The 25,091-nt window shown below is 48.8% G+C and overlaps 1 protein-coding gene and 2 pseudogenes across 1 annotated transcript; 2 read left to right on the forward strand and 1 right to left on the reverse strand.

The window, feature by feature from the left end:
- Nucleotides 1–7,040, forward strand: part of LOC119100609 (uncharacterized) — a 28,135-nt pseudogene extending 21,095 nt beyond the window's left edge.
- Nucleotides 7,041–7,085: 45 nt separating this feature from the next.
- LOC119100723 (chromatin accessibility complex protein 1) lies at nucleotides 7,086–14,264 on the reverse strand. The gene is made up of 4 exons (XM_037223813.1): nucleotides 14,237–14,264; nucleotides 11,407–11,535; nucleotides 8,286–8,406; nucleotides 7,086–7,382 (listed from the first exon to the last, which is right to left on the reverse strand). Exons 2-4 carry the CDS (start codon nucleotides 11,533–11,535, stop codon nucleotides 7,282–7,284), a joined length of 351 nt encoding a protein of 116 aa, XP_037079708.1. The 5' UTR covers nucleotides 14,237–14,264; the 3' UTR covers nucleotides 7,086–7,281.
- Nucleotides 14,265–20,908: 6,644 nt separating this feature from the next.
- Nucleotides 20,909–25,091, forward strand: part of LOC119100724 (acetylcholine receptor subunit beta-like 1) — a 48,983-nt pseudogene continuing 44,800 nt past the window's right edge.

Genomic DNA, 25,091 nt, shown 5'->3' on the forward strand with positions numbered 1-25,091 from the left:
TCGGGGGCTGCTGCAGCCGAATGAAGGCCCCTCCTCTCTTAGTAGTATTTTCACAGGCCAGGAGCACGGCAGTGACGAATCACTGGGAGCATTCGGATGGTCTTGTGAAAGAAGGCGCGCAGTCAGCAGCAGTTCAGCGAGAACGCACCGTTCTCATTTTAACGTTTTGCCAGGAGCTATCTGTCGTCAAACAATGACGAATACGAATCTACTGCGGGGAAAGGGCCGCTCCTCCCTGGCTACCAACGCCTCTGAGTGAAACTCATTTATTCGAAGACTCGTGGCATTTGAAACCAAATCCTTGCGGCGAAAGCTATGCGTAGGGCGGTGATATATTCGAAAAAGTTTTAAGACTGCACCCTCGTCCCCCGATATGCACAGCAGCAAAGGAACGCCGAGCTTTCCCATCGGAACAGCGAGACCTCTCGTTGGAGGCTGCGAGATAACTTGCAGTGCGACCGCCTGAAGAAAAAACTACGACGAACTTAATGATCTCAGAAGCCTCTTCCTCGAACCACCAAGCTTTGGCCAGCATATGAGATCGGGCGGGGACGGTACCCGCAAATGACACTGGCTGTTGTCGGACAGACGACGATAGGGGCGTTAGAACTAACCCCAGGACTGTGTGCAGCTTGCCTGTGACCTCCTGTCCGGAGCTAAATACTGAACCCACTAATACCGCGGAACTAGCTGGGCTGTACTCTCACCAGTGGCGACCAATTTTAACCCACTTGTCAACAGCATGCATAATGCATCGACTTTAACGGACTTCTGCTGAACTGATATCACAAGCTGCAGAGCTCTTTCGTCAGAGTGACTGATGCGGTGCATTCTCTGGCGTCATAATACGGGTTGTAACAATTTCTGCTCTGCCTTCGCCAGCTAGACCGCTAAACTGTGACACAATCCAGACCAATGTAACGCTTGACGCCCTGAGCTGACCGCAGTGGCAGTGGGGTCACATGACGTCACTGACCCCGCCGATGCTGCATCAGGATCGTTGGACGGAGCCCCGCCGTCCGGAGCCGACTCCGACCCCGTAAACCTTGACCCCGGCGCCGTGGGCGTGGACCCAACGTCAGGTCAGACACTAGCGCACCTCTCACCAGTAACTGGATAAAGCACGACTAAAGCATAGCATGCCACGCTCAACCTAAATGCCGCCTTACTTACGATTGGCGAGTCAAACGCCGCAGAAACAGCGACCCATAACAGCAATAAATTTGGCTCACAAACTGCTACATAATTGCATAAATCCGTTAACAGTACCAGTGAAGTATGACCATCTGACAGATAGTATGCGTTGTTTTGTATGCAATACGCAACTGAGCGTAATTCGACGCCACGCAAGTGCGGCACAATGATCGCCTTGCCATGCCGCTGCCAAGGTCTTGCACCAACCTGACCTGACCTGACCTGACCTGACCTGACCTGAGCGGCCCTGACCCGGTAGTTGGTGACGTGCCAGGGGTCGGGAGGTCAGACCGTCACCATACCCAACCCGACGTCCGGAGGTCCACCCGGCAACTTCGACCAGACAGCCTCCCAGAGCGGCGACATCAACTGCGACTCGACCGGCACCTGCTACGACGGTATGTCCCGGCCGAGGTCCCGGCCCGCTGGTCAGCTGACCTTGCAAGGTCATGTGCCTCCACCACCGGCGGCTTGTGGAGGGATAATATTCTACCTACGTCATTTTTCCCCCTGTGCAAATTAACGGATCCCGAAAGTACAAGCTAGAATACATGTCGCATTTGCTCCCAAAGTAACTTTCGTGGCAACTGGAAAAACACACGCCACATACCAACGTCCACAAAATTTTAACCGATCCAGTACGGTTGACCGTAGGTTCTGTTTCCAGTGACGGTGCAGTGCAAGGACACACGGATCGCCGTCCAGGTGGCCACCAACCGCCCTTTCAACGGCCGCATCTACGCGCTGGGCCGGTCGGAGACATGCAACGTGGCCGTCATCAACTCGGATCGGTTCCGGCTGGACCTGAGCCTCACCGGCCAGGACTGCAACACCCAGTCGATGGTGAGCAGCTGTCGTCCGTGTGTCGGCTCCCCGTCCGGTGTCAGGCGGCGGCGCCGGCCGACATAGTCGGGCCACGCCCCAGGCTCGTACGTGACTCGCTGAGCTGAACTGGAGCGCGCACGCGGGGATTCGATGCGCGGGGGGTTGCCGTGGCGCCCGCAGTACAGAAGCAATCCTAAAAGACGATCTTGTAAGAGCCCCTGTTACAAGACATCCGGCGAAATCGTGACCTCCTTGCCATACTGGTATACCAAACTGGCATACCATGCTGGCATACCATGCTGATCCGAGCACGCTTTTCACGTGCCGAGATGAACGCGAACACGCTCTCTCCAATGCAGGGAACCGTCTACTCGAACACGGTGGTAGTGCAGCACCACTCGGTGGTGATGACCAAGACGGACAAGATCTACAAGGTCCGCTGCACGTACGACATGTCCTCCAAGAACATCACGTTCGGCATGCTTCCGATCAGGTAGATGCGCAAGATGTTTCTGCGGCGTTCGACAATCGGCAGAGGCCACCATTCATGCTCAGCGGACGCATGCGTACATGTCCAAGTGTCCTGATGACATGTTTGCTTATATTTAATTCTCCGTCACCCTGGCCTTCCGCACAGCGGCAAAACAAACACGTGCCACGTGCTGCCTGATGCGTGGCATATACTTCAGCCCCCCCCCCCCTCATGGTACTGCGCATGCTAAGCTTGATTTATCTCAGAACATGTGCCATTGAAAGCCGTACACACGAGCGTCGACCGCCCTCCCCCCCCCCCCCCGCAATCAAATGGCGTCCGCGTGCGAGACACGGCGAGCGGCTCTCTGAGCGGGCGGACGCCTCTCTGGGCGGGCGAGCGGCTCTCTGAGCGGGCGGACGCTCCACGAGTGGTTCTCTGAGCGGGCGGACGCCTCTCTGAGCGGGCGAGCGGCTCTCTGAGCGGGCGGACGCTCCACGAGTGGTTCTCTGAGCGGGCGGACGCCTCTCTGAGCGGGCGAGCGGCTCTCTGAGCGGGCGGACGCTCCACCAGGGACCCGGACATGATCTCCATCACGTCAGCGCCGGCCGCTCCGCCGCCGCGGATCAGCATCCTGAACGGCGCTGGACGCGAGGTCGAGACGGTCCGCATCGGAGACCAGCTCACCTTCCGCATCGAGATCCCCAACAACAGTGAGTATTAGCTCACGACCTCCTGGGTGTCGGCTCACCTCCGACATCGAGATCCCCAGCAACAGTGAGTACTGGCTCGTCATCCCCCCCCCCCCCGCCAGGAACACTGAGTGTGGGGCTCACTTTCGGCGTCGAGACCCTTAGCAGCAGTGAGCACTGGATCCACCAGCAAGTACCTACTCCGCTTCCGCACCGGGTTCCACATCAGCACCGGGTACCGACTCATACCCCTCCCCTTATATAGTAAGCTGTCCAGCTTTCGCACCAAGGTCCCAACTGTGAGTACTCGTCGCGACCACTACTCAAGCCAGGCAGCGGCTTGCCTTTTGCATTTCAGGGCATCGAAGGGAAGGGCGCAGCGATTCGTGGTCGTAATGGGTGCTGGTCCGCGTGCTGCAGAGACGGCCAAACAAGTCAGCTCGGTTCCTACCACTAATGGGGCTGACGTGTTCTCATATTTGGGCGCTGGCTAAAGAACATACCATGGTGCGTCCTATATGGTGGCAACTATGGTGGCAACTGTACTACATATGGTGGCAACCCAGCAAGCGTGCTCGTTTCTATGCGGTGCAACTTCATTCTCCCTCAAGAAAGAGCAGACATCAGTGTCCTATTCCTTTGCGCAGAACAGCCGAGTTCCCTCACAATGTATGCCACCCTGTTTCCAGCACCGTACGGCATCTTCGCCCGCAACTGTGTGGCAATGGCCAAGGATGCCCGCAGCACCTTCAAGATCATCGACGAGAACGGGTCAGCACGAACCAAACCCATCCGTGAACGCGGAGCGAACGCTCGTTGCATGGTGACATGCGGCACGCCTCCAGGCTTTGGAGGAGGCTGGAATCCCTACTGGCCGTCATCATTGGCGAAGTGTCGCGTGATGCCTATGTTGCGGTGTTTCATGAGACACACAAGCACTTCTGTATCACTCATGTATCACCCAGTCGGCTCTACCACCGGTATTACCCATGACATTGCAGCACCACCAATGTTTCCGGCAGGCCTATAAAACTGCGCTCGCTTCGCTACACATATCGATCGAATCAACGCTTTGTTTATACGGCAGCTCAAATAACATTCAACACGACGATTATGCGGGCTTTAGACTGCGGGCTTTAGACTGCCACACGCAGGTTACAAGTCCCGCAAGATTGAACTCAGGAGACAGTAGAGATTATACCTGAAGGTCACATAGTGGAGTCCTTGGTCGCCACCTTTAACGCCGTTAACGCTCACAGAAAACTTAAAAGATGAGGCTAACTGCAATTTTGACGGCAGTGCAACTGGGCACCTGCTATTTTTTCTAAGCCAAAACACACCCAGAACCATGGAGAGCTCAGGGACAGCTGCTTGCCGAGCATATACAAAGTAGGCAACTGTGAATCCTGAGTCGTAGTGGCTGTCAGCAGGGGCACAGCCATGACTGTCTTAAGGGTCGGGTTGGGGCGGACACTCACGCGGCACTCAAGGAAACCTGACGAGCCGTTAATGGTGCGGAAATAAAAGACTGTGGCCCTTGAGGCTAGGGGAGAGTAAGAAACGCCCATCTAGCGGCGCGTCTGGCTGGAGAGGATATCATTCAGTCATTATCTGATCATGACATACTTGCGTCTCTCGCCAGCTGTCCGGTGGATCCTGCCATCTTCCCCCGTTTCACATCACAAATCTACGCGCTGGAGTCCAGCTACGAGGCGTTCCGATTCACCGAGTCCTACGGCGTCATCTTCCAGTGCAACGTCAAGTACTGCCTGGGCCAGTGCGAGCCGGTGAGAGTCCGACACCGGTTCTAAATGCTGAGCAAAGCGCGTCGCTGTATCCAGAGTGCGGTGGCGTTCACGTAATCCGGTTAGCGGCGTGGGGCCGCAATTACACACAGCTGATCTGATTACTACCCCAGACGGCTGAACACGCGAGACGAAGTTCATGCGTGTTCGGAGCAGGAGTGCACCGTACCCAGTAAATGCAGGAAGTTGTCAATGTGGGTTAGCAAAGTTGAGCAGTGCGGCTACCTTGCAGGCAGCATGTGCCAGAGTAACTCTCACACTGAAGTTTTGGTGATGGACCTTGATTGAGAAGCAGATAAAGGGAAAACACAAAGAGCGTATTATGGTTAGGAAAGTGAAACATGGCACGAAGTAAAGCATGGGTCGACGCATATCACCATCTGTGCCGCGGTCTCGTCTTGTACCCGCTCACTCCGGGCCCGGCCGCCTGTCCGCGCAGGCGCAGTGCAGCCACAACCGGGAGCAGTTCTCGTCCTGGGGCCGGCGGCGGCGGCGCGCCGTCCTCTCAGCCACCAACGACCGGCCCGGCCCCGACAGCGACTCCGAGTCGATGACTCTGAGTCAGGAGATCCTAGTGCTGGACTTGGGCGACGAGGCGGTGGGCACGTCGGAGAGGCGGGACAGCAGACATGACGCCGCGCAGCCGACCCGCGCCAGTCCAGCCGCCGACGCACGCCAACGCCATCAGTGAGTACAGCGCGCTGCTCCCCTGCCGGTCCGGCAGCGCTTTTCCAATGGGTCCGCATGTGCCGACAGACCGCTGCACAGCGTGGGCACGTCAAGGTTCTGGACCACCCGACTTCTATTCTCTGGGCCAGAAATCAACGGGGTCGCAGGCACCGGTGAAATATTTTTTGGACGTCCACTTATTACTGTTCTCTCATCGCCGTCGTGAGGAACGTCGACTAGACGCTGCATCCTGTGTGAGGACGCCGAGTCAGCTCTGGTCGTTGACCAAGCGAAACACCCACCACAAAGCCCCTCACGAGGCTAGCGTAACGTGTCGCTTCCCCCGCAGATGACTTCAGCTTCACCGAGGAGGGCGTGGAGCTGCTGGAGAAGTGCCCCACGCGGACGTCGGTGCTGGCGCTCTCCGTCACGTGTGCCCTCCTCGCCCTCGTCTACGTCTGCACCATCTTCTGCGTCCTCACCAAGCGGTGGCTGGCGCGGGGCAACAAGGTGGTCTGAGGAGGCATGCGGCGGCGTTAAGCGCGCGGCCTGGCGGAGCCGGTGACGCGCCGGCGCGCGGCAGCGAGCACCCTCGCTCGTGGCAGGGAGTGCGCGGAACACGACTACCGAGCATTAACGTGGCATTATTCAAACTCGGATCTCTGGGCGCAGAGATCACGCGATTTAAGACAATCCTTACAGAGCAAGCTGGACTCTCTCTCCGTTTGCGAGGCGGAACGGATGCACGGGCATTGTTCAGATTTGTTCTGCTTCCTATTTCGATAACCTGGATGATTGCGACGTCTTGACACATGACATGTTTCCTGAGAGCACACTGCAGTGCTGCACTGTTTGCTGGAAGTGTGTACAAAGCATGAGGTTATATGAATTGGCTTGTGAAAACCTGTAGCACACATATTTACAAGTGACGCAGCGGAAGACGAGAGATCTCGCCTTCAGTTCCACGACAGCCAGCCATGGACAACTCGTGTACGTGTGAGATATGTGAATGTATTTATACGACTGTGAACTTGGATGCACACATGATACGGCGGATACCACCAAACAAGTTATGATGAGCCCACCAGATGCGTGGAATACACGACTAAACAGTAACAATTCTGTAGTTTCCACGCATCATTTGCGCGGAAGACGATGCGTTTACTCCAGGACTGTTGTTGAGCATGAGCTTGAGACCGCGAGCGTGCGGTCTGGAATGAAGCACTAAACACAGTCATGTGCCGGCATCACCGCTGCGGCGTCGGCTGCACAGGCATCACCACTGCAGCGCTGACTGCACAGGCATCACCGCTGCGACGCCGGCTACTCAGACACCACCGCTGCGGCGCCGACTGTACGGGCATCACCGCTGCGACGCCGGCTGTACAGGGATCACCGCTGCGGCGCCGGCTGCACAGGCATCACCGCTGCGACGCCGGCTGCACAGGGATCACCGCTGCGGCGTCGGCTGCGCAGGCGTCACCGCTGCGGCGCCGGCTGCACAGACATCACCACTGCGACACCGGCTGGGCAGGCGTCACCGCTGCGACGCCGGCTGCACAGGCGTCACCGCTGCGACACCGGCTGCACAGGCGTCACCGCTGCAGCGCCGGCTGCACAGGGATCACCGCTGCGGCGCCGGCTCGGCCTTGGTCGGTGTCGTTGCTGCCTTCTTCTTGGTCAAATCGACACACTCGCCGGCCAACCGCTTCCGGGGAAGTATATCTGAAGAAAATGCATGCAGTTATCACCATGGCAACGGTACGGAACGTCGATTAAAGGCAGGTGGTACGCTTAAAACAACTGTCACGGAAGGGTGAATTTCCGGACACCACCGCAGCCGTTTTGATGGCCTGAGCACAGGACTCTATTTTGGAAAGGCAGCTCGACATCTTTGTGCACTTTTTGAGCAATTGTGGCTTTCCAAAACTAGACAGCATCATCTCATTACATTAAGTGATGTTATAAAGTGATTATCTATAAAGGTTTCAATGCGAGCATTCCGTTATCTCTATTCGCTATTTTATTCATTCACTTCAGTCGCATTTTGCAAGCCAGTTCCATTTAAGACCGGATTAGTTCGTATCCGATGGATTACGAGCACTATGCGTGTGCAATACATCCCATTGTATCCATGAGTGGTACAGATTCGTTGTCTCACGACAGCGAATGACCGAACACAATACGAAAACGTCGCACAACGAGCTGTCTACATGTGACATCGACCAGTAAAGTGATCAAATCCAGCTCGACGATGTGATCTCAATCATTGACCAAATCCGGCTCCACGATATGATCTCGAAAGGTGATCAAATCCGGCTCCACGATATGATCTCAAACGGTCATCAAATTCGGCTCAACGATGTGATCTTGAACGGCGACCAAACCCGGCTCCACGATACGATCTCGAACGGTGACCAAATCCGGCTCAACAATGTTGTAAAATCATGAGATACGGGCGCGCGCTCATCTTTTGTAATGCACAATCAGCGGACCCGGACGGGGTTATGAAACACTGGTCGCCATGGCCGTGATCCCGGCCTGGGGCGCAGCCAACCAAACGGACAAAAGATGTTAACCGCAGCGGTTTCAATGCGACACGCTGATGGGAAATAACAAGCAGCTTACCAGCAAGGAATGACAGATTTTCTTCATTTTCTACCGCGACAGCGATATCTGCATACTCAATGGCCTTCTTGTTTTTGCTGTGCACATAGGCCTGGGTGATGAAATGTTGGATAAACATTTCCTGGAAAACAGATGATCCGTTACATCGGCTACAGACATCGCGCAACAACGCTTGGCATGGACAACTGTATCACACACCAGGCAGGTTGCTAACATCACGACATTTATGTACGTAACCTAGCAACAAAGCAGGCGCACGTGCCACTGACAAAACCGACTGCATTATAAGGTGGTACGTGACTTGCACAGCATTCCTTTCGATTTGCAGGGCGTGCTTTACGAACTGGATATCGAGTAACGAGGGAAGCTCGTGTTCAGCTACGTTCTGGATTGATGATGAAGATGATGACTCCCATTTACATGCCTGTTTAAATGACATCCACAATGCACACATTACAGCTGGGCACCTATCCAGTGCCTCCCCCTGGAGCTTAGCATGGACCCCGGGTGGGGGGAGGGGGCAATGTGACCGCTGGTCAAAGTGATGTCAAATGAAGTTTTTCCGGAGTGACTTGCAAACGGCGCTGCGTAACCGCACCAAACTTTGAAAGCTGTACGCAATTAAATAAAGATTCTTTTGGTATAAAAGTGGATGTACCTTGTCAGGTCGTTGACCCATGACAGGTCAAAGTCAGGTCATGGCTGTCAGCACAAGTATTTCTGGGAATCGTTCCATTTGATGCGACAACGGAGTGTTAGACGAAGCCATACGTTGCTGGGATAGTTTCTTAAGTAATTCACCAACTAAATTCAGAACTGCAAAAAATTCAATTGACCTTAGAGTCAGGTACAAAGGTCACACCGGAGTCAAAACTAACCGGCTTTTTACCGAATGCTCACTTTGAGAGATATTTTCTGTTCCACATTTTTAATTCATTAAGGACAGAAATCGCCAAAGACATGTTCCATAGACTCAACAAGGTCACATTAGATTAATGACATAAAATGACGCCGGCCAGCATTTTGTGTTAAGGAACATACCATCTGGCGTAATATCTCACGCCTATTAAAATGGCAAAATAGCAGCGATCCCGTAGTCGCTTGATTATCTTGATATTCTACAGGTCAGATAAGGTCAATGACCTTGAATAAACCCCATCGACCTTTTGTTTACAACAGGTATCTAGGTTGACAGCGGTTGCATGCGGGAGTCTGTGGTCTTTTTCATACGAATGTGGAGTTCCACCTTGATTGGCATTATTTGACCCAAACATCGCATGTGGCTTCACATAAAGATGAACCCATCCTGTGAATTTGGTGTCTCTAGCTATCATAGTTTACGAGATCTCAGGGGGAGGTTCAAATTGACCCACCCCCAGCGAAGGGCATTCAACCGGCCACCTGAGCGCGTGCTAACATAACTGGCGTCCCTGCGACACGCGCTGGCCGCCCAGCCAGCCAAAAGGTAAAGAGACCTGTCAAGTCGCACGTTCACAGTACCAGGCCACTGCGTGTGAGTAAGAACATGGAACAGGTGTGAACCACACATTACGCAAACACACGTGTGATCGCTACGTAATGGTAAAAAAGTCAAACAAAAATACGCTTTAACACGGGTGTCAATTTGTATTCTTTTGGGAGGACCCTGTTGAGATGCCCTCCGCGTTTTTGGCTGGAATACTACAAAAAAACGCGGATAAAAGATGGTCACAACACAAAGACTTTCTTCTTTGATCTTCCTGTGTGGTGGCGTCTCGTACGACGTTCATAACAAAAAGTTATGGTTGCTCTCACCACAAGATAAAAATCGCAACAGCCGAGCGGATAAACGATGCAATAAACTTCGCATACCTGGCGCCATAAGACACGCAATGGTTCGTGAGGTTGAAGTGAAAAACTCTGGAATATGAGGATGGCCTGAGTCCTTCATGGCTGATCTCGTGCCCGTCCCCCCATAACCAAAATGCGTGGCGCCTCCCATAACCGCCAAAGGAGAGCATCATCGGCGCCCTAAAATGGCCTCTAAAGGAGCGCCTTTACGTGTCGATCAGGAGAGACTCGTGCGTCCAGCGCCTGCTCCCTGGATCCAACCCTGCACGACTCCTATACTGCTTGAATAAAACGCTTTTTTAAAGTATACCATAAAAACGTATATTGTGATTGCAATTCAGTTGCCTAAATCTAGTGAGAAAAAATAAGAGGGAGGTAGGCCGTCGGGCATTCGGTTCGGCCGCCCAATAATTTACAAAAAAATTGACACTACTGCAATTCAATTTACCTCGCTAGAGAGAAAACAGCAATCCGGCCTGGTTTCCGTATTTGGATATTATGGTTAGCCTATTCAGATAGTTTGTGTTCTAATGTCCGGAAATTTCATCTGGAATCACAAACATACATTCCAATGAGAGTATGCCGGGCAAGACAATCAAATTTCGACCGCACTTCGGATCAGAGGATATCGGATCAAGGTCGTATGTCATCGGGCGAACCGATTAGCACAGGAGAACCGATGTGTTTTAGGACACTTACAGCCTGAACGACTAAGCCCGTCCAAACTTTTCCTGGTATATAGCTAGTAGATTGCGACATTTCATTTTGCCGTCCCGATCTATATGCTGCATAATTTCCGCGCAGCACTGTTTTTAACACGCATCATAAGGGATCCGGTTCACGTACTATTGCCGTGCAGCTTGGCCTTTTTGGTGCACGAACCCGGTGTCAGCGGACCGAGAGCGCTCGACCTTTTTTCCCTCCGCGCGCGATGACCCAAACGCTGACTGGTTATTCCGCACAAATTTGTTCATGATTGTTGCTGCAAATATCTGTGCGTTCTCAGTAGCTTTTGGAATGCTCCGAAATATTCACACGAGACGTTGATCTCCGAATCTTTGCCGAATCCGACTTCTCCGTCGGACATTTAAATCTCCCAAATTCCAATGTACATGTCCACTAGTAGCCCATGACACCAAGCAGCTTAAGTTACGAGCGATTGGAGCACCAAAAAGTAGGCGTCATTTTAAACACACGCTGCGCCACGCCACCACTTGCGCGGCTCGCCCAGTGTGCCCCTGGCCCGCGGGTGCAGCGTATGGGAGGAGGAGGAGGCAGTGACGGTACGCACCGTGGCGCGGCACACAATCGGCAACGACTCCTGGCTGACCAGCTCGATGTCCGGCGAGCTCTTCATGATGGTCCGGATCTTGCTCAGCGGCAGACAGTCATCCCGCGGTCTGGACTTCTGGTCTTCCATCTGCCAGCAGATGACGGTGTCAGGCGCCCTCCGACTGCCCCCCTCCCCCGCCCTCCCCCCCCCCCCCGTGCGTGTCCTCCCCCATATTGACAGTAGGTGTCAATCGGTGCTTTACGGGTTTGATCGCGACTGGCTAGGCGACACATGGACAACCGCGCTGTACGGCGACGTCCTGTTGGACTTTTGCGTAAATACGTGCCTTATCGACCCAATTAATACCAACGATGTGGTTTGCTTCGGCGGTATACATGTTGTGACGAATGCTCCTCTATCATCCCACTAACATGCTTCCATGCAGGCCTTTCCTGTTCGATGATACATTTTGCTGGCTCATAGACTGAGCACAGCTGACTGCTGGCATTGCACATATACACAATACACACTCAATTGGAAGTGGCCGAGTGGTATGCAGCATGAGGACCGAGAGGTCTGAGGTTTTATTCCTGCAGCAGTACCCTGCCATTGGTTCCAGCAGGGCACATCCCAATATGTCAACGTCCTTAGTGGTTACAAGTGTGGGTGAGTCTTACAAAAATTATGGAACAGAGATGATGAGGACAAAAATGTCCCTGCTTTCGACAATGCAAAATCAATGATCTGTGACTAATGATATTCTCATCAGTATATGGTAGTGTATTCATCACAAACAAATGGTGCAGTTAAATACAACCGTGGACACCAAGAGTTTTTAATATATACATTTACATCAAGCAACCAGCAACTGAAAAGTCATTCACCTGCCATGCATGATAAAAAACAATTTCCTCTAAAATTCAACTGAACACTTATGAGTGTGAAATAGGCTTAGTTAAGTTTTTCTTTGGATCAGCTACCCTGAATTTGATTTCCTCCTGGCTGGGGTAAACACTGATAAAATATGAAATACTTCAATGTAAGTAGAACATACTCATTTGTGATCCGAAATGTGTGAACATTTGTGAACAACTTTTAAGGAAAGAGGCATTTCCCAACTTAAAACAGCACTGAACATTCTGTATCTGGCAAAAGTGTTTGACAACAAGGCATGCAAAAAGCTAGTTGTCCTACTACTGATGTTCATGCAGGTGCCTATTAAAGTACCTAGCCATGGAATATTCTCAGAGCTTAATCCACCATCAAGTGTTAGTGGAGCCAACATTTGGATTACACACCAATGCCCCAAATACCAAGCACACTGATGGAGAAATCCATTCTTTTTCACTGCATCATGCCTCATTGCACTCTTCCCTTTTCTGTCCCTGAGCTGTTCCCATGTTGTCATCTCTCGTGAGAAACTGTATGCTGGTAAATGCATATATGTGCATGACATTCAAGCAACAGCCTATCACAATATGCCAAAAGGCTATGCTATGTAGCCCCATTTTCTATACTATCTTGATGTTTCAAGACATCACTTTTGGGCTTTTAGATTAGTGGTTATTTATGATTTTGTTAACCAATATCAGATGTCATGGAGCCTCTTCTCATTCACCACACAAAATATTTGTACACATTTGTTCCCACCATTATGGTACACTATTACATGTATAATAATGAAAGATATTACACCAGGGCCAGGAAAAACACATTCACTACCTTGAATAAAAGGGTCAATGGCTTATCTCAACATGCAAGAATGCACAAGGAACATGCAAAATACCACAATATTTCTGTTGAGCACCCAATCACACATTTCTTTTCACCAGTATGGTATAATGTGTCTATTACAACTGGCAGAGACATGTCCCAAAAATATTGTCAGTTAACCTTATGGTAACTAAATAAAAATGGGGTCAACTCATTGACCCCCTCCTGATGGATGAGTCTTGACTTTCTACACTATCTAAAAAACAATAACACTGAGTGATCATATAACTCCACCTTATCAAGGCTGACATGGTTTCAAATTATATGGCCTTAATCTGAAGACAAAACAGCCTTAAGAACACCATAATATTCACAACCACAAAAACCAATGTTATGAACATAATGAATTAAACATATCATAATGCATGGTAAACACAATAAATTGAACATCTCATCAAGGCCTGAACAAATACACACAACACAATTTATATTTATCTTTGAGGCTTCCTCAGCCCATTTCAGGATATAAAAACTGACTGAATTACAAATCATATCGATGTACATCCCAGACACTCAGACACCAGACACTTGGAAGAAGGCTTCAGCTGTGCACAATTAAGTGCACCAAAGCCACAGCATAAACATGCAAGCAAGGGAGCATGCTTATTTGTCAATGTGTTTTACCCAATACAATTCCATATGCAGCACATTTGGCAAAGGAAAAATTATCTTACAGGTGATTGTCTCACTGATAACTATTTACAGAGATTCCCTATTCACACTCAACATGTTTGGAAAACAACCCCCAGACACAACTCTCAAGCTGGCTGCACCATGCACAGCCAACAGTCATTGTTATGCATAGCCAAAAAATTTCCCATCTTGCCATACTCTGGAAAATTTACTGGATTTCAGGATAGACATACATAATCCCCTAATGCTTCTTAAAAAGAGGCTTTCCTGGGAAAAACGGTTTATGCATTCTCTTCATTTTTGAGCTGTTTTCATTCTGAAAACTGATACTATGAAGCCAGATTAATGCAATGTAATACAATCTTTACTTTTCTAAACAGCACACTTAGAAGCCTATCCATAGACCCGCAGACAAAACATAGAATACCCTGCTGACGCATACCAGCTGAGATATTTTAGTTGAGAAAAGTGAAACCTGGACACATAGTGCTGAGGTCCTTCACAATGACCAATACTGCCTACCAGCATAACAATGTTTCGACATAATGTGCAAAATCTTTCAAGAAGCTCGCTAAATTACGGTCAAAGAAATACAGAACATGCAATGAAATATCAATCAGCACCTGGTAGCTTTCCGGAAAGAGCCGTAACGTTCAAAAACTTCAAATCCTGAAAAATAATCCCGCCGCACAACTCACCACCCAACGCACGGACCCGACAAAGAGCAGGTTTGTGGAATGTCGCACCAGCGTAGTGTTTGTATGAATATAATGGACCCTGAGAGCATCGTTTGTTTCCAAATCTGAATACACTTTTACCAGTCCTGTCTCGCACCAACTCAGGTGGAGGCAATTGAATCTCTTGAAGGTTTTTCCAGACCTATTTCTGAACAGTGTGGCGTAGCCGCGCCAAACTTTGCATAGCTGTAGAAAATTAAGGTACGGATCTTCTGGTATGATAATTAGATACATTTTGCTAATTTCCTAGCGTATGGTAGGTCGTAGTCAGGCCGTAGCTGTCAGCAAAGACAATGTCTAGGAATCGTTCAATGTCATGCGAAAGCGGAATGTTTGACGAAGCGATACATCGGTGAGATGATTTATTTGGCAATAAAGCAATCGAATCTAGGATTGCAACAACTTCCATTGAACTGGTTTCAGGTAGGAGGATCAGACCGAGTCATAAGCCAACCTGCTGTTTTGATGTGGAGCTTGCTGCATTATAAAATTTCTGGCGCTCATTTCGAATTATTATGACAGGAACCACGAGAAACGTATTCCATGGACTTCTTGAAGGTCAGAGTAAGTAACTGACTAAAAAGTACCCAAAAAAATTCAACGATTTCTTTTCAGGAACATCTAGCGCTGCCCTTGACGCTTATAAAAATGCCAAAATAAAAGCAATCTGACAGAATATTGGTTGCCATAATCTTTTAAGGTAAAAAGGTAACTGACATTACACGAAAACTAGTAGCCCTCAGCTTAAAGGCATCTAGGTATCTAGGCATCTAGGCATATGGGTTTAAGGCGACTGCGTGAGGAGGTCTGGGGGCACTTGAGACACTAATCTAGAGTTTGACATTATTTGACCTTATTTGACCCAAAGGTCATGACCTAGGAACCTTGTATTTTCACAAAGTGATTTTACATACAGGTTAACCAGTTCCGCAAAGTTGGTGCATCTATATTTCTTAGTTTTAGATCTCGGGGAGAGGGCAATTGAACCCCTACCCAAGAGAAGGATATTCAACCAGCCACCCGGGCACGCGCAAATGCATCAGGCGCGTATTTTGGGAAGGGTGGCAGGTCACAGAGCGAGCCTCTCTACTTAAATAATTACATTTTAGCTGAAAATTACACTAGAGGGTGTCTGATGTGCTTCACCGCGGCAGGTCTGGCGGGACGCACAGGCGCCCTGGCGCCGCGTGGTCCGTTACCTGAAGCGTCGGTCGACCGACGACGCGAGCGGTACCAGGGCCTTGCGAATTCTGTCATTGGCTTGCGAGGGGTAAGAGAGTTAATGCTGCGGGTGTATTGGACCGTGTAGCCATCAGGACTTCCAAGATCGCAGCGTCCATTGTTCATGACATCCAAAATGCACTCAATTCCGTGTCAACTGGCGGCGTTTATGACGTACAAGCTTGCAATATTCAGACTCATAGCAGTCAATGCTCGTAACATCAAGCGGCCACGACGCCCAAAGTATGCGCGGATTCCTATCCTTCAATGACAGTACAGTGACATATTTCCCTATTTGGAACCAGCTGGTTTAGTCAACCCGGCGTTCAACCCATGATAACGTGATAGGGACAGCGCAACATAATTTGTATAAATCACCTGGGTTGCCCGACGACCAGTGCTCCTACCTTTGGTTCCAGCATAAATTCCGTACCATGAGGGAGCCTATGGCCCACCGGCATTTATTTATTCATAAGGTAACTTTACGCAGACGACGTTCCATGAAAGGAATTGTCTTACTAGAATTTTCGATGTCGCTTTCTAACTTTGACTCGGCGGCGGAGCTACTGGTTCCAAACAGTCATTGGCACCTACTGCTGTTCTTTATTGTTGTTGATTCTAGTTTTAGGGCGCGCCGACTACTGCGGTCAGTTTGCGCCCATAACAGCTAAATGAGTGCCTACGGCGGTAAATGGTTAAAAGTATATATTAGTCAGAAATGGAAACGGCTGAGTTGTGACAGGAACGCGTAACTAATGATATAATAACTTGAATACTTGAATACTTGAACCCATAAAAACATAATGGTACGACATTTTCGGTAACCTTAAACTTCGTACACGCGGTATGAACTATTCAGCCAGGTGTTTATTAAGTGTAGAACTTAATATGCGATACAAACCTGAGGTGTTCGATATATGGTGAGCTGTCACATAGTAAATCGGAGAGCGCCAGGGACGGCGCCGCCGGGCCAAAGTACCTCAGACGCTCGACGCGTAGTGTGGGGCAGCATATGAGTACATGTTCCACTGTGAGCGTGGTGTTGCAGTGGCGACATCGTGGTAGTTCGTCGCGATACAGTAAGTATCGATGTGTAGCATAAGTATGGCCAATCCGCAACCGACACAGGATTACTTCCTCCCGTCTGGACTTTTGATAGGATGAATGCCATTCCTGAACAATCTGCTTAACGTTTTTGAGATTACTGGTGCCCATCGCATCCCATGTGCTCTGCCATTCCCCGCGCAAAATGGCAGAGATGGCCGAGTATAGGTCTGTAGCGGGCTGCTGTTCTTTAACTATGTATAGATGGATAGAAATGGTCGGCATGCATGCATTTAGGTACGCAGGCTACGGAACACAGATTTGTATAACGGTATTCATTCTCCAATTCATTGTAACAGCATCATTCAACTCTGCGAACTAATGACTTCACATATTTGTATGTGCAAGCTGTCCCTCATTGGATAACCAAAGGCACCTTGGATTCAATCTTATCTTTAGCATGCGATAATGACACATACTCACACACACACACACACACGCACACACACACACACACACACACACACACACACACACACACATATATATATATATATATATATATATATATATATATATATATATATCCCCTGTTTAGTAAATAGGCTTCTCAATAAGTAGTTATTTCATTACGTCATCTCGCCTTGCAGCACGTTGATTGAAAGTCAACTGACGGCCGCTTTATCTGGAAACTGTGTTCATAAATGCCATAAATAAACCACTCAACAACTGTATTTTTATTGGCCTTGGCCGTAGCATGGCCAAAGAAGCGACATAACTTGAATGACGTTATTATGATGTCACGAATGCCTGGGTGACCTTGGAATAGTTTCTCCAAGATAGTCTGCACATCATCGTGGGCTTGTAACCAAAAACACTAGAAGGGTTCAGGTCTTAAGATGGGCAGGGCTGTAAACTGCACAGAATGCTCTCCAAGATAGCTATTTCAGTTCAAAACCCATTGCAATTGTGGAACACTCTTTTCAATTTTGTGCGGCCACCTAAAATGGAATGTTTTACTTTCGAAAATGTAGAACCGAGTATCACGCAGACTGAAATAAGCTCACTTATATTTATCGGTATACATTTAGGTGGAAAAGGCTGCTCCAGACAACATGATTTCTCTGTTAAGTAAATGTGCCTTTCAATATGTCATTGTCTGAATACCCTATCGTACCTTGCACAACATTGACTGAAAGTCAATTGTCAGCCGTTACATCTGGAAATTGTGCTTACATTCGTCAGATATGGAGGACCGGAAAGTTATATGTTTCTTGGCCTTGATTATCGCATGCCTAATGGAGCGACGTGATTTGAATAACGCAATTATGGCGTCGTGGATGCCTGGGTGATCTTGAAAGTGCTTCCCCGAAATATGCTGCACATCTCTGCGAGCGCGTAGCTCAGAAATTAGAGGTGTTGAAATCTTAAGAAGGACAGGGCTGCGAACTGCACCGAATAATCTTCAATATAGCTAGTTCAGTTCAAAACCCAATAGAAATGTCGAACATTTTTTAAATGATCATTTTGAGTTGTAGCGAGATGGCCTATCCTCACTCACTATTAATGCTGGTGAAAATGATTCCCGCTTGCCACGGGATGTGACAACGCTTAACGTCATAACGGTGGAACACTGCGAGTGGAGTGGGAGGGGAAGGTACGACAGGTGGCATTAGTTTCGTTATTACGCATGCGCGACCAGTACAGGTCTGTAGACAAACTTAGCTACAACAAAAAAATCCACCAAAGTTGGCCTTCAAACGGTCACTAGAAGTACAGTAATTGGTAAGCACAATACAATGTAATAACCAGTTCATGCAAGACATTTATGAAGAATATGGTCCTAGGTTCGCAATCAATAGAAAGTACACATAAAATGAAATGACCGCATCTAGCTACGTTCTAAAGCTACCGTAAAAACGCGACGGTGGAAACGGTGATGAAACGTGATGGGCACTGACGAGAGGGTAGGAAAATAGCAGCCGTACCTAAGAAATTAATTATGTTGTATTATGGCGCGTATATTGCAATTCATGATCAGTTTTCACATTTCCGTTAGAAAATGTGCTAATTTTTATAGGCTACAGGCACATTATGCTCCAACCACCTCCTAATCCGAGTAAAGCTATATGCACGGACGACAAAGACACTGAATGTGCCCGGCCCAAACAGGGAAAAACTATCGAGCGGCCTCATGGAGCCCTAGTAGTTTTGCATTAGCATTCATGTTATCCTACCGATGTGAGTGAACTTCTACATAATGGTAAAAATTGGGGATAAGCGGCCCTTAGTGAAAAAATCTGTAAGAAAAATGCACGTAGATTTTCTTTGAATATACTTAGATTATCATTCGATTGCATTAGATTATTAGTTATTAGGTTACATTACAATATTATATTACATTATTAGCTATAAGTTATTAGCAGATTATATTATTATTATATTATATACTAGATATCATATTACTGGATTATCATTAGATACATTTTTCATACGAAAAATATATTTCCTCCTGCAAGAAGATTGCTAAGGTAGGGGGATGTCCCATCCATTCAACGATGGAGGGAGTTCCCCCCTCCCCCCCCCCTCGATGGTACTACACATGGTCACTGGTGACCAATGGTGAGCCTAAATCAGGCCGCCCCATTATTGTCTCTTTCCCAGCTGTAATCGAGCAAGTGTCCGCCACACCAAACAAGGACCCCCGAATGACAGTCAGAAAGATCACTGTGAACTGAATATCCCACTTACAGGCTCTTGGCACCGCCTCACATCACAGGAAGATCACAGATCGCAACGTGGTGGATCTCCTTCTCCACCTCCTCGGCCTTGAACAGCAGCATTGCCACTTCACCATTTCCTTCCCTCATTTGGCTGGGTCTCGACGAAGAGATGCTAACTATCCGAGGCGACCATTTTCTGAAAAGTGTCGTGACATGCGACGAAACCTAGGCTCCTCGTGGGAGCAGGAAAACGCCAGAGCATGGCGGGTAAAGGACCCGACTAATCCCGCTCCATGGGCTTCAAAAGCGAATGGGGCATTCTGTCTTTGGCCGATCTGCTGAAAGTAACGATGAATCCTCCAAAAAGGCGGAATCCTAGTGCGATTCATGACTCGGTTATCTCCATGCAACGTCGAAATCGAACCGAATATACGTTGTAACTGCTTACTCTGCATCGTGTGTGGCCGTGCCTGTGACCGATGATGTTGGTTGAACTATCGGAACGCTACAAAATAAATAAAGTTACATACTTCATCTGAAGTGGGAAAAAACTGGTGCGAAACCTAGAGCCAGTATCGAAGAAACGCACTGCAACCAGATATGCTGTCATATTCAACGACACATACTTGCAGAAAGTCTGCTCTCATCTTTTATAAACCCCCGCACAAATCTTTACACACATCATGCAGGGCAGGAGATAAGAGGACCACACGGTCACGAGCAGCAGGGTGTAGACTAGGTCGCGGGAGTGCACCAGAGTGGTGTGCAGCTGGATTACAACAAAGAAAGATGTATGTAACTGTATTATAAAGGAATCATACTAATTTCACATCAGGTATCACACCTTTTCTCTCCCTGCTCTCTGGTAGAGAATTACCCATGGAGCTATTGCTGTATCACTTTATCTACCGCAATCGTAGTGAGGTTATTATTGACAAGACTTTGATTCACTCTGGTGAGCTCCTGATATACTAGGGGCACTGAAATGCAATGGTTAAGTGCCCGTTGTACGTATGATCTGATGACGCTCATTTGTGTCTATCGGGACAATCGCTTCCACCATTGAGGCAGTTTCCATTGTCGGGCACATGTCCGCCTCCCATGTGGCAGACATGTGCCCGACACAACCCCCTCGTGTTCAAGACCGTCCCCTCCTCTGCCTCCCATCCCGCGGCCCGGAGAGGCCCCCGGCGTCGGCGCGCCGCCCCGCCGCCGGCCGGCTCCGGCGCCCGCGGCGGCCACCGTCGATACCGTCGCCGGCGCCGACGGTGCGCGACCGTCGATTGGCCGACAGCCGGCGGCGATCAGAGGCGAGCGTCATCGACCAGCGCCGGGCGCGCCGCCGCCGGCCGGCCGCCGCCAGTGCCGACCCCGCCGGAGTGGCATGTGCGCCGGCCGTTCGTGGCCGTCCGCCGACGGCGTGCCGTGCGCCCGGCTCGACCATGCGCCGCCCGGCCGGAGCGCACGCCGCCCTCTTGCTCCTCATCTGGCTCGTCGGCAGAGGTAGGCCGGCCGGCCGCGCCCGACGGCGGATCGCGTGATGACGAGAGCGGCACTTGAATGGCAGGTTGAGGCTTGACATGCCCCTAAGAATGCACGTTATCGACACGAGGCTCATGGTCGAGTTTGCTGAGCTTCCGAATGGTTTCGGTGTAAGGTGTTAACATTGTCGCGTGATATAGCCCATGCCCCCACGTCGGTGGTCCACTGGACGTTGACAAACCAATCGGGCTATATGTCTGGTGATTAGAGTGAAAGTGTCAGTCATAAACGTCACGGCACGTTGTTGGTCAATTATTTTTCGGTGACACTTGATGCAGTCAAGATGCACAAACTGTCCAATCTGACCAAAGGCTACTGGAAACAGACCACACCGGCTCAGTTGCCCACGGGTGTCAATAACCAAAGTTCTGGGATTGAAAGTGGGAAGGCATTCAGGATTGAAGTTGTCAAATGGGAGTTTATGGCCGCAAGTCAAACTGAAGATGACATTGAAAACGAGAAGACGTGCGTTTTGCGTGCCATACTCGTAACGGGAATATTCCTAAGAAAACTGGGGTTGGGGAGATGTCAAGTTTTCCTCAAATTTCACTGTATTGGGACCGGGGCAGTATCTCGTCTAAACCTCGGGCTCCGGGAGGGGGAGGGGGGAGCGGAAGTGACTTGCACGGCCCTTGGACATGGCCCTGCTGCGGTACAAAAATGGACAGAAAAATGTAAGTTGGTGAATTCGGGAAAACATATCCCCCCGCCACCCCCGTATTATTCCACGCAATATTACGCCCATGGTGCAAGTCGTGTCCGATCGCGGACGTGGTCACAATTTCAATTGATAATAACCAAATGTCAAACATCAAATCTGAGGAAGATGGTAGGGCAGACCTGTACCACTGCACAATATGCAGGCTTACGAATAGTCGAAAAGCGCAGTCAAGAGATATGCTATGAATCCAAAGGCTCTGAACGCCTCCGTTTTGTAGAGCGAGCTGCATATCCCGACACTAAATGCCTGGTGAATGTCGATAGATCACATGTTCACGTGAACGCGTCGGGACAAGCGAGCCCTGCCTGATTAGTCAATGATCGTTCTAATGAAAACAATCTGGTGGGAAAACAATCTGTAGCCCACCGATACTGGAAAATGTTGACTACGATGCCTGATCGATATATGATGGAGGCATTGTGCTGATAACGTTTATTCCCAGGAGATCCACAGTTTTGGCAGGCTTGCTGATTATCTCGGAGCACCGATCAGATGGCTGGCGAAACTTACTCACTCTTCGTTGTTAGAGGTAGTTTGGAGCGATGGAAAGGTGCAACGAAGTGGTTATTTTGCCTCGCAGTTGGATAAGTCCACTTTGTTTTTGAGCCAATAAAATATTAAATCTGACCTCTGATAGCTTCGACAGCAATGAGAGAACACATTTTCCCAACATCCACGTACCCACCGGCTATGCAAAACAGCTTCCCTACAGACTACGAGCATCAGACTATCAATACACGTCTGTGGATTAATCTGTGGATGCAATTTGACCGGATCACGTAATTTCCCCAAAGCCCTGTTTAGAATTCTGTTGGATTCAAACCTAAGACTGAAACTGGTAGACACCAATGACAGATTAGAAGAGTGGTACGCGCTCATGCATCCTGCAGAGAGCGTTTGCCAATTGTATTACGCAATTTCCTTTTCGCATTATTGCACACGGCTGATATTTCACTATCGTGCGTTGGACCAGTTTTGGTTCGGAACTTGTAACAACGCCAACTAGTGACGTAAGAAATTCGAAAACAGGCAGTCGCAGTCGGTACTGAAAATACAAGCCACCAAGCGACTTGATTTTTCTCAACTTGCGGAACTGGCGGTAGGGAGGTCTTTGTATGGATCACAAAAAACGATATTATATTGCAAGGCAATTTATGTAGTATAATGACTCCGTTGTCACCTCATCAGGAATCTATGCTGGCCGGGCATGACAACAAAGCTAAGCTTCTGGATCCAAAGCCGGATGCAAGGCTAAGGCGATGACATGAAGCTGAGGTCGAAGCCACAGCTGGTGGCTTCAAAGGCTAGAACTGTGGAGCGGAAGCCGAACCGACTGGCTTAGTGCTTTTAAAACGTGAAGCCTGATTCGAAGTCAGTGATTTCAAGCTTACTACAAGCTTAGCTGAAAGCAGTGACTTCGAGCTTAGAAAGCGCGAAATCAAAACCGAGCCATCAGTTCAAAATGATGCTATCGAAGTCGAAGCCAAATGTAGGGAAGCATGTTATTTTGAAAACCAAAAAACATTTTTTGTCTTTGCAATCAAATGGTATAAACGCATGTCCTTGGTGTTTTGTGGAGCAATTGTGACCACGCATTAGCATTACGAATGAGCTATTTTATTGGGCTTTAGCAGCCATGCTACGTTTGTAAATTGTGAACAACTTTTTTGGCATTCCTGCAGCATGGTTCTGAGCGCAACCTGCTGGTTTCTGTCTGTTTGCCAAGTATGCCTCGCAGTTTTGAAAAGTTGCCTGGTCCATTGCGGTGAAGGGACGATGCAGTCTGCCTTTTCGAACTGTTGCAACTGCAACGACACGATGGGGGGCAACCGCAGTACCAAATGCCATGTCAAGGGAGTAGCCAGCGCTTCAAGATAACCTGAAGCCGAAGCCGGAACATCACTTACAAAATGCTTGAGTCCGAAACCGAGACTGAAGCCAGCTGTTAAGGATGGTACAGAGCCGAAGGTAAAGCCGAAGCCAACCATTTAAAATGACACAAGGCCCAAGCTGAAGCCGAGCCGAATTGGAGGCGAAAATCGCCTTCGCAAGGTCGAAGCAAAAGACGAGGTCGAGGTCGTCCTCATGTCTGGCGCTAACCATCCCTGATCTTTCTAAGCATGGCCGGGACGTTTGCGCCTATATATATATATATATATATATATATATATATATATATGTCATTTAATTATCACAAGGTGCATGTCAGTATGCAAATGAGCCCTAGGCTTGCGATCACTTTCAAGTATTAATGTAATACGCATGATCATCAGTAAAAATTGCATTGACTTCAAAGTCGCAAAATCCATTTGTATTAAAAATGGATCCCATGAGCTTCATAAACTGAAATGTGGCATGCAAACATGATTTCTTACCTTCCTCACCCAGTCCTAATTATTTCCCCGAAGGTTTCACATATAGGTGTATGCAGTTGTTAGCTCAACTGGACCAAAGGACGCTCGGCCGCATCACATGTAACACGATACAAAAGTGATATTGAAACTAAATGTGGTAAGAGCTTAATCATAGAGACAGCTTTTCGAGCAAGCCATTCGGAAGGTGTTCAGTAGATTATAAAGATTAGAAAGATTAAGTACGATATACAAAGTTTTCAAAAGATTATATTTTGTGTTCGGCACATAGTCCAGTTTGCACCACTTTCTAGAAGTGACTGCATCAATAGAGATGCCTCCTAACTTTGCAGATTTCTATTGCGAAAGCAAAGCAAAACGCAATGAAAAGCATTCTTAAACACTACCACATGTAACATAACTGAAACAGACCTCTTGCAGTTGGAGTAAATGTGACAATGCAATACCATGACAACTTCCGCGCTGTGATGTCATGAGGCGGCAAGAACAATAAATTCTGGGCCGCAATGTCACAGTTAAAAAGTAATTTGTGTAAGCTGGAAATAGAACATCTGTTTTTCCTTACTAAGACCTAGGCGACACTTAACTGAAAGAAACGAACATAACCATCACATTCCCCTTGAAAAGTCTGTTAGAAATGGGTTAGCTCTTATCATTTAAATGTCTGAGCTTACGAAGAACACGGTCTAAGAAGGTAGACTTTCAGCACCGAAGCTAGTATACTTTGTTTTCCACGCGGAGAGATTTTCTTTTGAGAAATGCGATACAATTAGCAGCCCACGATTTTTTTAATGGCGTGGGACTATAATCACGTTAAAATAGTGTCATCAGTCTCGTTTGTACACGGCTCATTTCCAGCCAAGACCTGGGCTCGAAACTCTTAATCGTCATTTTTTGTCCCTTTCACGACCGTCGGTTTTTGCACCGCTGTTTGTTC

Source organism: Pollicipes pollicipes, unplaced genomic scaffold, assembly GCF_011947565.3.
Source record: "Pollicipes pollicipes isolate AB1234 unplaced genomic scaffold, Ppol_2.1 Scaffold_4881;HRSCAF=5763_pilon_pilon_pilon, whole genome shotgun sequence".
In the NCBI taxonomy this organism is placed as follows: Eukaryota; Metazoa; Arthropoda; class Thecostraca; order Pollicipedomorpha; family Pollicipedidae; genus Pollicipes; species Pollicipes pollicipes.